Source organism: Ochotona princeps, chromosome 1 (genome assembly GCF_030435755.1).
Source record: "Ochotona princeps isolate mOchPri1 chromosome 1, mOchPri1.hap1, whole genome shotgun sequence".
Taxonomy (NCBI): domain Eukaryota; kingdom Metazoa; phylum Chordata; class Mammalia; order Lagomorpha; family Ochotonidae; genus Ochotona; species Ochotona princeps.
In genome coordinates, this window is record NC_080832.1 from 70,411,129 (window position 1) to 70,423,442 (window position 12,314).

The 12,314-nt window shown below is 46.5% G+C and overlaps 1 protein-coding gene across 1 annotated transcript in view; it reads left to right on the forward strand.

The window, feature by feature from the left end:
• GABRR1 (gamma-aminobutyric acid type A receptor subunit rho1) overlaps window positions 1–12,314 on the forward strand; it is a 32,232-nt gene that overhangs the window by 1,185 nt on the left and 18,733 nt on the right. The window contains exon 2 of the mRNA XM_004580390.2: window positions 11,826–11,932. Within this exon, the coding sequence (XP_004580447.2) occupies window positions 11,826–11,932 (107 nt within the window). The remainder of the gene's footprint in view (window positions 1–11,825; window positions 11,933–12,314) is intronic.

The following is a 12,314-nucleotide window of genomic DNA, read 5'->3' on the forward strand; positions in this document are numbered from 1 at the left end:
TTGCCAGCAGGGTACGTGCTGCCCGTGCATGGCCGTGTGCGCGTGTGCGGGGAGCTCAGGGCAGCCAGGTAGCCCTCGCACGCTTCACCGGGGCGGCTGTGACCGCAGCCCCCGGCCAGCGTCCGCGCTTCTCCTGCTCGCCCAACATGGGTCATGTCACAGGTCGCGTGCAGTCAGCCGAAGCCAGCACTGTTGAAGACATGCAGGCCGCAGGGGTGGTCCTGACTCGGTGTTTATATCAGGATTTGCTCCCAACGGGACTTGAGCTTTCTCTGTCTGTGGATTGAAATCTGAGTGCAGTGGGAAATACTAGCCTCTAACGTGGGTGTGGGAGGCGGGTGCCTTGGCCGGCTCCGGAGTCTCTCTCCTGAGGTGTGAGCGGTTAGAGCTGTGTGAGGGCCCCCACGTCCCGGGACAGTCCAGAGTCGCTCACAGACCTGGCAGCTAGCTGTTTGTAACCCATAGCTGAAGTGGGCAGCCAGACACCAGTGGGTCTGCTACTATCTGAGTAAGAAGCTGCGTGGTTTAATGGCAAGCTTTGAGGACAGAGATTATTCAAACAAATGACTCATAGGGATTAAAATCAACCACAGCCCCAAGCCCCATCGGTTGTCATGGAAAACTTCTGGGGCTGTCGCCTATGCCAGAATTAGAGTGGCAACCTATCAGCAAATATCCATGGTTGGGAAGTCCCAGAGAGTGGAGTATGCGCTTTTCTTTTTAAAGGACTTTTAATTTAAAACCTTACATTTTGTTCTATTTGTATTTTGTTATTATAAATGATCAAATTATAGTTATGAATAGGTACAGATTTATGATAAATGTATGCAGTGTGGAATGAGTAAATCAAACCAGCATATCTGTCACCTCAAATACTCTGCCATGGGATGCAGTGTCCCAAGTGGTTTCCTAATTATTGCCACAAATGGTCCAGTCAACATATAGGTGAGTCTCTTGGTTGTTTTCTTGTACACATATGAGATCACATGGTATTTTTTTTTTTTTTTGGTGCCTGGCTTATTGTCCTCAATAAAATATCTTCTATGTTGTCAAAAATGACAGATTTTTCTCCTTTTAAAAGGCTGAATATTATTGCGGAGTATGTGTATACTCACTGTGTCTTATGCATTCATGCATCGATGGACTTCAGGTGGATTCCCTGACTTGTGAGTCCTGCTGCAGTGAGTGCAGACACCTCATTAACACACTGATCTCAGATTCTTCGGATACCTACCCAGAACTTGCTGGGTCATATGGCAACTTCATTCTCAGTTTTTGTAACGGTTGCATTAGTTCACATTCCCACTAGCAGTGTACAAAGATTTTCTTAGCTCTACATTCTCTTTAACACTTATTATCACTCTTGTGGGTTTTTTCCCCCCTTCATTTACCTGAAAAGCAGATACAGAGACAAGACATGAAGAGATCTTATATCCACTGGTTCACTCATCAAAAGTCCACAACAGCTGTGGCTGAATCGTATCAAAGCCAGGGGCTTGGCACTCCCATCTGGTTGCCCATATGGGTGTCAGGGGCCCAAGTACTTGAATCGTCATCTATTGCCTCCCAGAGTGCACGTCAACAGGAAGCTGAGTTGGGAATGGAGCCAGGACCTGAACCCAGGCTGTTCAATGCAGGCTGTGGGCATCCTGAGGGCTGTCTTAACCGCCTAGAGCAGTGCCTGGCCTTTTTGATGATGGCCGTTTTGACAGGGATAAAGTAATGCTTTATTGTGGTTCTACTTTCTATTCCCTAATGATTAAAACTGTTGAACATTTTCATGTAGCTGTTGGTCATTTGTGTATCTTCTTCCGGAAAATACGACTTTAAGGCCCTTTGTACCTTTTTGAATCAAGATATTTCAGTATTGATTTATTTGAGTATCTTATATTTTGGATAATTATCAGTTCTGTAGCTTGCAAAATTTTTCTTCCTATCTATTGGCTGTCCTTTCATTCTGCTGTTTTCTTTGCTGTGTATAAGATCTTCATTTTAAAATGCTCTTATTGGTTTATTTTCACTTTTGTTGTCCAAGCTTTTGGGGCCAAATCCAAGCAGCACTGCCCGCATGTGTAGCTTCTCTGTTTTCTTCTGGCAATTTCACAGTCTCCTGGCTTGCATTTGAGTCTTTGATCCACTCTGAGTTGACACCTACATATGTTGTCAGATAAAGGTCCAACTTTACTCTTCTGACCGTGGATAGCTAGTTCTTCCTCAGCATCGTTTACTGAAGAGACTACCCCTTTCCTGCCTTGTAGTGTTGTCAAGAATCACGTGACCGTAAGTGCAAGGGTTCACTTATGGACTCTGCGTTCCTTTCTGTGGGTTGACATTGGTGTTTGTATTTCAGTACCATGACGTTCTAAGTATTATAGCTTTAAAAATGTAGTTTGACATCAGATCATGTAATGCCTCCAGCTTTGCTCTTTTTGCTAAAGATGATTTTGACCATTTGAAGGTCTTTTACTGTTTTATACAGATCTTGGGATTTTTCTAGTTTCTATTTTGGTAGGGATTGTTGCTTTGTATCAGTGCATTGCTTTGGGTAGTATGGACATTTTAATAATATTAACTCTTTCAGCCCTTTATCATAAGGCATCTTTCTACTTATTTATGTTTTTTTGTTTCAGTTTCTTTCACCACTCTTTTGTAGCTCTTTGCTTAAATGTCTTTCTATGTATTTATTTTATTTAGTAGCTATTGTAAACAGGATTGCTTTCTTGATTTCTTTCTCTTTTTTTGATAGATTGTTGTAAGTGTACTAGGGAAGCACTATTGATTCTATTCTATTCGTATCCTAAAACTATAATGTATTCATCTGTCAGTCCTAATGTGTTTTTTTTGGTATAGATTTTTGGTATAAATTATGTCATCAGAAAGCAGCAACAATTTCACTCCTTTTACAATATTTATTATTATTTATCTATTTTTATTTTGCTTAAAAGGCACACACACACACACACACACACACACACATCAATCTTTCCATAGATTATAATTCACTCCCTAAATGCCTGCAGCAGCTGATGCTAAATCACACCAAAACCACGAGCTCAAACCTCAACCTAGATCTCCTGGTAAGGACTCAGGTCTGTGAACCTTCATCTGTGACTCCAGGTTACTCATGAGCAGGAGGCTGGAAGTGAGGGGACAGCCAGGACTCGAACCCAGGTTCTCCAGAATGGGATGTCCTGAGTTATGTCATAACTGCTACCTCTAATGCACACCTCTTACTTCTTTCCTATGTGTGCAACATTTAGTTCCTTGTCTTGCCTGATTACTCTGGCAAAGATTATGGTTAAGTATAAAAACAAGAGTGGGTATTGTTATCTTGTTCCTGCTCTTGGAAAATAAAATACTTAAAATACTTCTTAAAATATATATATCTTTTAAAAGTTTCATTTAAAAACTATGAAAAGTACATATGATCGTTATCTAACTTTTAAAAGAAAAAACAAGGGAAAAGTTTTACAAACATAATATTCACTCATCATCCTCAAATATGAAGGAACCTTGTTAACATTTTAGTGCATGTTCTTCTGCTGGTTTTGAATATTAACAAGCTTTGGGATTATTCTATACTTACAATTTTATAATCTACTGCATTTAAAACAATGTATTGTTGACATGCTTACTTATTTTGAATGTAGATAGCATTGTTTGGGGCCCAGCACAATAGCTTAGTGGTTAAAGTTCTTGCCTTGAATGCGTCAGGATCCCATATGGGCGCCGGTTCTATCCCCGGCAGCTCCACTTCCCATCCAGCTCCCTGCTTGTGGCCTGGGAAAGCAGTCCAGGACAGGTCCAAAGCCTTGGGACCCTGCACCCACATGGAAGACCCGGAAGAAGCTCCTGGCTTCGGACTGGCTCAGCTCCAGGCGTTGCAGCCGCTTAGGGAGTGAACCATCAGAAGGAAGATCTTCCTCTCTGTCTCTCCTCCTCTCTGTATATCTTCCTTTCCGATAAAAATAAATAAATCTTAAAAAATAATAACAGATAACATTGTCTGAATGACTACATAACACATGTGTTAGACAATGTACCACTGTTTAAACATTTTCCTCCATCTATGGATATTCATGGTTTCTGCTAACAAACTAAAAAACCAGATAAGCTCAATATACACAAAAAGAGTGAAGAGGGTGAGGTGCTTAGGGTGCAAAATTTAAAAGGAGCGTGCATCGTCCTAAGAGTAACTTTGGGATTTATTTTATTTGAAAGGCAGAGAGAAAGAGAGAGAGACAGAGTCAGACACAGAGAGATTGCCTCTTCAGTGTTTGCTCTGCAAATCACCCCACTTGCCACATCATAGTCTTCTCCCAGGCAGATAATACATGTTTCCTCAAAATGTCCATGGGAGTCACACGTAAGCAGGTCCCACCTTCACAAATCAGAGTCAAGCACAGCGTGCCAGGGCATTGAGCAGTATTTCTAGAACAAATCAATATTTACTGTTTCTCTTTTGCTCCCTGGAAGAATAGAACTCTATTCTGTTCATACCACAGGCCCCTGAACAAATGCCAGCTCAGGCTCTGGGAGGATAAACTGATCCCACCAGAAGCTGAAAGTCCCATAACCATACATCGTTTGACTTACTGAAGGAGGAAGAAGATCTGAACTGGTTTCAAAGATCACAGTTGTTGGGCAGTGTGGAGGATGGAGGCAGGGCAAGATGTGGGAAGAGAGAGAGAAAATCATTTGGTGTCTGTGCTTGAGACCAGGAGAATGGGTAGTGAACAGGGCCAAGGGAGCAATTAAAGAGCTAGCATTGCTTTGGGGTCAGCACTACCAGGAACAGAGCTGTGGGTGGAGCAGGTTTGGAGATAGAGATGAATTCAGTAGAATGTGTGAACCTGCACACACCTGTAAGGCATCAAGAGATAGTTATCTGGTGCTGGGAAGAGATACAGTTTGCAGGCCTGGAGGGAAACTTGGACCTGGATTTGTGCATGGACAAGAAATTCTTGTAGGCAGTGACTGAACAAGGTGACCTAGAGACAGAATGTGTAGCATGTAGGAACAACAGGTTCAAGGATAGACCCTTAAATCATTATTTAAGAAGATAGAGCAAGAGGACACAGTGAAGAAGTGGGAAACCAAGGACATGGACGAAGAAGTGAACTGGAAAGCAGAGGTGTCACAGACATCACTGATTCAACAGCCACCAGATGCAGGCTGCCAAGCAGACACCACTCTGGGCTTACAGACTGGGGAGGCATTTCAAAGAGGCAGCAAGGGATTCCAGGAAGAGTGGTCACTAGGGCCAAATTGCTTCAAGGTCAAAATCAACTAGTTGGAGGACAGAGAATGAGCCCTGAGACATAGATATAGCAATTAAACTCCATGCCTGAAGGTAGCAATGACTCTGAGGGAGGAAAGAAGAAACTAGAATAAGCAAAGACAATTTTATAAGGAACTTGGCTATGAACCCACATGGATGGGAGGAATCCAGTTGCTTGAGTCATCAGAGCTGCCTCTCAATGTCTTCATGAACAGAAAGTTGAAATCAAATCCAGGCACTCTAAAGAGAAAGATCTAGACATTCTAACCAGCATCCTAGCTCTGTCCACAGGCTCCCTTAAATTAAAGATGAGAAAAGCAAGGCCCCAAAAGGTACAAAACCTTTGCCACAATCACACCCTTAGAGTCATGCACCTGCTATGCTCTCCTTACACCACTGTAAAATGATGGATATCCAACCCAGGTTGAACCACGTGAACATATTTTTATAATTCAAAAACAGTTGGATGTCAGGTATTTCATTTGACTCAACTGAAGATTTTCTCACTTAATCCTTATTGCAGCCTTGTAAAGTTCATATTATTGTCCCATTCTGTAGAAAACTGAAGCACACAGAGACCACACAACCAGCTCAAATCTGACAGCTGGTTTGTGACCACCCTAGAAACTGGACAAGTGCCCAGTGTGTACTCCTTCCAAAGCTGCTTCACTCAACAAATCAGTCAGACTGTCTCCCCACAGTGACTGTGGCACTTTAAAGAGTACCTTGTCTTTCTTTTTTTCTAAACTTTTTAGTTCCTAAATCCCCATGGAAAATTGACACAATCACTGCAGGTAAGTCACTGCAAACTCTTTACTCCTTTGGCCAGCACCAACATTGGCCTTGGCCAGTCTACGGACTCTGTAGCCCTAATTCCTGGCTTGCCACTCTCTAGCGCCTGTGGATCATGCTGCAGTTGCACCATTGTGCAACCTTTCTCCCACTTCCTGTTCTGGCAGTTCCCAGGATTAGGGAGACACCAAGTGTCCTAAATAGCTAGGTTGTTGTTGGTGCTGATCTTGCCAGAACCTGCTGGCCATTAGATCTGAGGGTCACACAGATCTATTTTGGATGGGACCCATATGATGCCAAAGTTGGTATTATTTTCCCTTTGGGACCAGTACAATGCATTAAGCTGAAAGTGAGTTTGCTCCCAGCTTAGTGCATGCACAGCTCATCGTTGCCCCTCCAGTCCCACAGCCTTTTCCTGAGTACACAAAATGGTGCCTAATGTGGCACCGATGGAGTTCTGGGATCCATTGCCCATTAGGTCTGGGGGCCACCTGGACCTGTTCTGGGTGGAACCTGTAGGATACCACATTGCTACTGTTTTCTCTGTTTTGCCAGTGCAATGTGCTGAGCTGGAAATGAGTTCACTTCCTTTTTAGCACATGCACAGCTTGCTGTTGTCCTTCCAGTCTCACAGCCTTTGCCACACTACACAAAATAGCACCTGTGTGGCAGTACTGGGGGTCTGGGCTGTGAAACCCACCCTGTTCTGCACTGTCTGCTTGGGATCTGGTGCTGTGTCTGCTCCTGGTCAGATCAAACAAATCAGCAGGTAGGCAGTTTTTTTCTTATGCTCACCTGCTGAGCTCCCATTGAACTCCCCTTCCCATCTGTCTGCCGGTGGAGCTCTGGCCACTGGTGGAGCTCGGATCGCTGCTTTTTGACCACTGCTGTGGTATCTGGTCATGGCAACACCACTCTGTTGTCTCTGCTGCTTCCCTGTGTCCACGGGTCTCCAGGTGCCCCTTTGCAATTGGCCTGTCCACTCCTATTTCCTGTAACCTGTCATCTCCACTTCACTCTGGCTAATGAGTCTCTGTTTAAATGTGTCCTTACTCTATTCCACCATTTTGATTCATATATATGAATTTAATTTCATATAATTACATTTCCTATGGTCCCTTGAACTTGAAGTCTTTGGGGTACTGATCTACAGGGTAGATCAGGCCACTGTAATGGTCAGTATCAGGTTGGGCCACTGCACCCCCAGGCACACATGATAGCAAGGTGTGGGGCTGACCTTTGAGACATCCTTAGAGATCTCCCCTACTAGACATTGTACCTGCAATTGTACTCAGAAACCAGGACTGGAAAGGCTAGATCAGGCCACTGCATCTGCTGGTGCATGAGAGCCAGGGCTGGGGGCAAGACAGATCATACTGCTACATCTGCCAGTGCAAACAGCAGGATCTAGGAACCATCCTGGTAAGGGTTCTAGAGGGGCTCCTTGACCAGGTTAATTCAGGATATGGACAACATAGGCCAGTTGGCAGCTCCTGCTAGGGTGTTTGAGAACTGGGGCTAGGAGTGGGGCCAGGCAGAGTAGCCTGGCCCGGAGAGGGCTCCCTGAATCTCACGAGTGCCTTAGACCGATAAGATTCCCAATGTCAAGGGAATATCCTATAGATATGTGGTCTGGCCTCAGAGCACATGTTGCAGGACTGGGCCACCTCTGTTGCCACTCCCCTGCCAGCATGAAGCATATATACACAAAAGATGACAGCTGGATGCTCTAATCCAACAGAAGATCTCAAGGGTGTAAAGAAAAACAAGTTGAACAACACTTCAGGCCAAGTTCTACAGCAAACACCTAAGTCTGTGGACCCCCTGGGGGCAGATATGGACAGCCAATAGGCCTTAGAACTTACACAGGGAGAACAATGAAGAGCCTGTGTAAGGACAGATGGAGTTTATCACTTCTTGTACATCAAAGCCAAAAATCTCTCAGAGCAGTTAAGATGATGTGGGGACACAGGCATGGCCACTGAATAGAAAGAACCTGTCCAGTGAGAACAGTCCACTAAACAAGGATCAGAATTAGGACAATCAGGCTTGAGGCCACTCTACCTCAATCTATCTGTCCTCCATCAAGTAACACCCCCAGGGTGTTCTTCTCCCATCAGGGTCCCTGAGGCAGCATGAAAAGGTCATCTCTGTTCCCTGACAGTAATATAATCTGACAGCAAGGAGCAGCGCACCCTCTTGCCCACTCTACCCCTGGCCATGTGAACACACAAAAGAAGGCAGAAACATTTCCCTTCCTCCTGCCCCACCTTCTTCAGTGATCCTCTCCATCCCAACCAGTGGCCTAAATGGTTCTGCAACTGCCTCATCTTTGTAATGAACAAAAATTAAATTAAAAAAAAATTAAATAACAACAAAAAGGCCTTTGAGGATCCTTTTAATCAGTTTTCTATGGCCTAGAACCCAAGGCCCATGAAAGCAAAGGCAGTAGCATCTCAAAATTTGACCAATCTGCCTTCAGTCAGTTCAGGCTGGCCCAAAGCCCAAGTAAGAACTGGGCAGAGCTGTCTTGTTCAGTCTTCTTTTTCTGGAGCTGATTCCTTCCTTCACTCAAAACATTGTTGAGCATCCACACAGGCCAGCAAAGATGCAAGGTGCTGGGTATGAAGCAGAACCTCTCCTTGCTGGACCATGGCCTCATGCTGCCTTTTCTGACCATCAGCTGTGATGTCCCATGGCCCAGAGACTAACCCCTCCCCTACTTTGCCTTTCTCTGCCTTGGGCTCTGCTCCTACAAAGTTTACACCTGACTGTTCAACTCTACCGTGCATGATGACATTTCTGGGTCTCCTTTGTGATGTGACGCCTGTATCAGTTGGACCCTGATAGGAGACAGCATTGCATAGTAAAGGGGAAACTGGCATAAATGTGAGTGGGGTTCAGGAAACCATCCAAGTATGTTGATGGCCCCATGGACCAGGAGCAACAGTTGGCCTGAGCGAGGGATCACATGATTGGAGCAGACTGGAGATACTATGATCATCTATACCCTTGGAATGATATGGGTATTTCTGGTTGTTGGCATCAAACAAACAAGAATGAGGAATAACTACACTGACCACTTAACTCCTCCTGGACTGTAAGCCCCAGGGCAAGGAAGCCAAGGAGCCAGCATTCCCCCTGGCAAGGTATCACTCTCCATGGGTCATGGTGGATCCAAGTCAAACTCTGTACGTCTTCCCTCAAGAATCCATTTGAAAGATGGCATCAATGCCAGGGGCCTGTGTAGATCAGTGGGGGGTGATACTGTACGCTAGAGGTGTCCAAATTAGGCCTCTTGGTAATCAATCCTTCCCATGTGGGTACTTGGCCAATCCCCATCCAAAGACTAGACCAACATATTGCAACTTCATGGATTTCCTCCCACATTTGACCATGGCTCCACTTGGCGTGAATCCAGAGGGTGAGGGGTGCTTTGCTGATCTGAGTATCCAGATAGTTTCTAGAGCATCTTTGTGTTTTATTTTCATAGCAGACCTCAAAAACAGAGACGGGAAGCTCATGAAGATGCCCACAAGCAAGGCAGGTATGGCCACCGATGCATGCGTATTGTTCTAAAGACAGTTCTCTCCGTACCTTGGCTGGAGTGACTTTCAGCAGTGTCTCCCCTCTGCCACCTACATCCCTACCATGCCTTGCCAGGGATCAGGAAGGGGTAGAGGGTCCGGAAAGCAGGGGGTAGAGTCAGAAGAAACTGGGAGGGCAGGTTCAGGGGGAAGCAGGAAGACAAGAGGAAGCAGAGGGGGGGTAGGAGGAAGTGAGGTGGGCACAGAAGGAAGGGCGGGGCCTAAAGGGAGAAGACAGCTTCTGGATAGCACTGGATGAGGAGGGTGTGAGCTGTCTCCTCCTCGCCTGCTTCCTGTTGGCTGCCAGCATGCCAGTCCCTCACAGTGGTCCCCACCGACTGTGGCAGGGCACTCAGAGGGGAAAACACTTGTACACACTTTGCCTCATTTCCCTTCACACTCCTCACAGGACACTGCTTTTGTCAGGGGAACTGAGCTTAAAGGAAACGAATTGTTTAAAGGCACATAGGCGACCTCAGCACGGAAGTCAGAGTCTGTCTTAGGGCTGCTCAACCACTTTGTGCTCTCCAGGGTACTAAAGGGGTTCTTCAGGCAATAAGGTAGCAAGGGATATAAGGACGGCCTGTTGGTGATGAGGCAGCTGGCTGTGCAAGGGGAGCATGAAGAACACTCTGGAATGGGGACCCCAAGTGTCACTGCCTGAACAACAGCAGCCATGGTGGTGTTGGGGACCTTGTTAGAGAAGCAGACTCTTGAGCCTTGGTCTGGATCAGAGATTGTAGGGAAGATTCTAGACTCCTCAGTCCTAATGAGCCTTCAGGAGGCTAAAGCAAGCTGAGCCTGCAAACTGAGCCATGCTGGGGAGAGGAAGTACATGTGGTAGGGACAGGCAGAGCGGGGAGAGCAGTTCAGGGTCTGCATGAATTCTAAAGGCAGTGTTGATGTGCAAATAAAGAATGCTCAAGGCCATTGCAGCCCTCCTGGTACCAGCAGGTGCTCTGCAGCCACATGAGGGAACACTGCACCCTGCAGGAGACTCTGGGTGCCAAAGAGATCCAGGGACTAGTGCACATGGATAAAGCAAGACGTGGGTGAATTGGTGTAATAGGTTCACCTTTAGAGCAGAAAGAGGAGAATGATGAATATGTGTGATGTCTGACTTCCTCCTACAACAGACTGGACAGATGGGCAAGAGACCAATAGGAGAAGTTCCTGAGGGTGGGAAGGGAGGGATGAAGGCAAAGGTGGGAGGCTGACTTTCCTCTCCTCTCCTCACCTCTCCTCTCCTCTCCTCTTTTCTCTCCTCTCCTCTCCTCTCCTCTCCTCTCCTCTCCTCTCCTCTCCTCTCCTCTCCATTCCTCTCCATTCCTCTCTTCTCATTTTCTTTCTTTATTTTTAAAGATGAGTTTGTTTTATTTGGGAGACAGAGATAAAGAGATCCTTCCACCTCCTGGCTCCCTCCCCAAATGGCCACCATGGCCAAGGTTGGGCCAGGCAAAAGACAGGAGCTTAGAACTCCACCCAGATCTCCCATGTGGATGGTAAGGGTCCAAATACTTGGACCATCTTTCTCTGCTTTGCCAGGTGCCTTAGCAGGGAACCAGATCTGGAGTAGAGCAGGTGGGATGCCAGCTTTACAAGAGTAGGCTTCATTGCTGTGCTGCAATGCTGTTCCCTGTATTTCCTTTTAAGGCCAAGTGCAAGGCTCTGTAGATCCATCCATGCCCTATTTAGACAGAGTAGAAATGTCAACTCCCATGCCCCCACCACCAAGTACCCTTCAGAAGCTGCTTCCCTCAGAGACAGAATGGTTGTCTTTTGATTCCAGGGCGAGTCTGCCCTTCCTGCACAGAGTGGCCAATGGGGCTCCATGGTGCCAGGCTCTGCCCACCATCCCTGGCCCTACTTTCCAACTCAATGCTCCCTGTTCACTCTCAGTAGCCAGGTACTTTGGGGGTGAGGGAGTCTGAGCTTTATTGCTAGTCCCAGGACCAGCAGTTTTCCATCTAGGTGCACATCCCAACCATCTTGGCAGCTCTTAAAAACACCAATGACTGGTCCTTACTTCCATACCACCCAATTTAGAACCCTTGAGCTGAGGCTCGGGCCCCATATCTGTAAAAAGCCTCAGCTACATGATGGTTTTATCTGACTTGACTGCAGTGCATGCTCAGCATGGTGGCTTTCTTTTTCCTCCTGGACAGCCCAATTCTGAAACGCAGTCCTGACATCACCAAGTCACCTTTGACTAAGTCAGAGCAGCTGCTGCGGATCGACGACCATGATTTCAGCATGAGGCCTGGCTTCGGAGGTATGGGATGGGTCAGGGTGTCTTTTAGCAGAGGGTCCTGTGTTTGCCTGTGGTCAGGGCCAAGGCGAGGGCACACCAAGCCCTGTCCTGTCCTGGTCAGTTCTGCTGTGGTTGTACTGGTGCACATGGCACTGTTGCCTCATTTTTTTGAACACCTGCCCTGCCTTGGTGTGCTGTTGGCACATTCATGAAAGGCACGGGCCAGTGGGTGACCAGGCCAGGAGCCAGTCAGCTGTCCTTGGACCCCAGTTAAGGGTCAGGAAGTGCTCACGATGAATGAGGCGAATAGCTGAGTGTGGAAAGATGGGGTAGCAGCCGCCCGAAGTGGCCTCCTGGGAATGCATCTGATATAGAACCTTGGGCTCCGTTTGTTCTTGCTTGG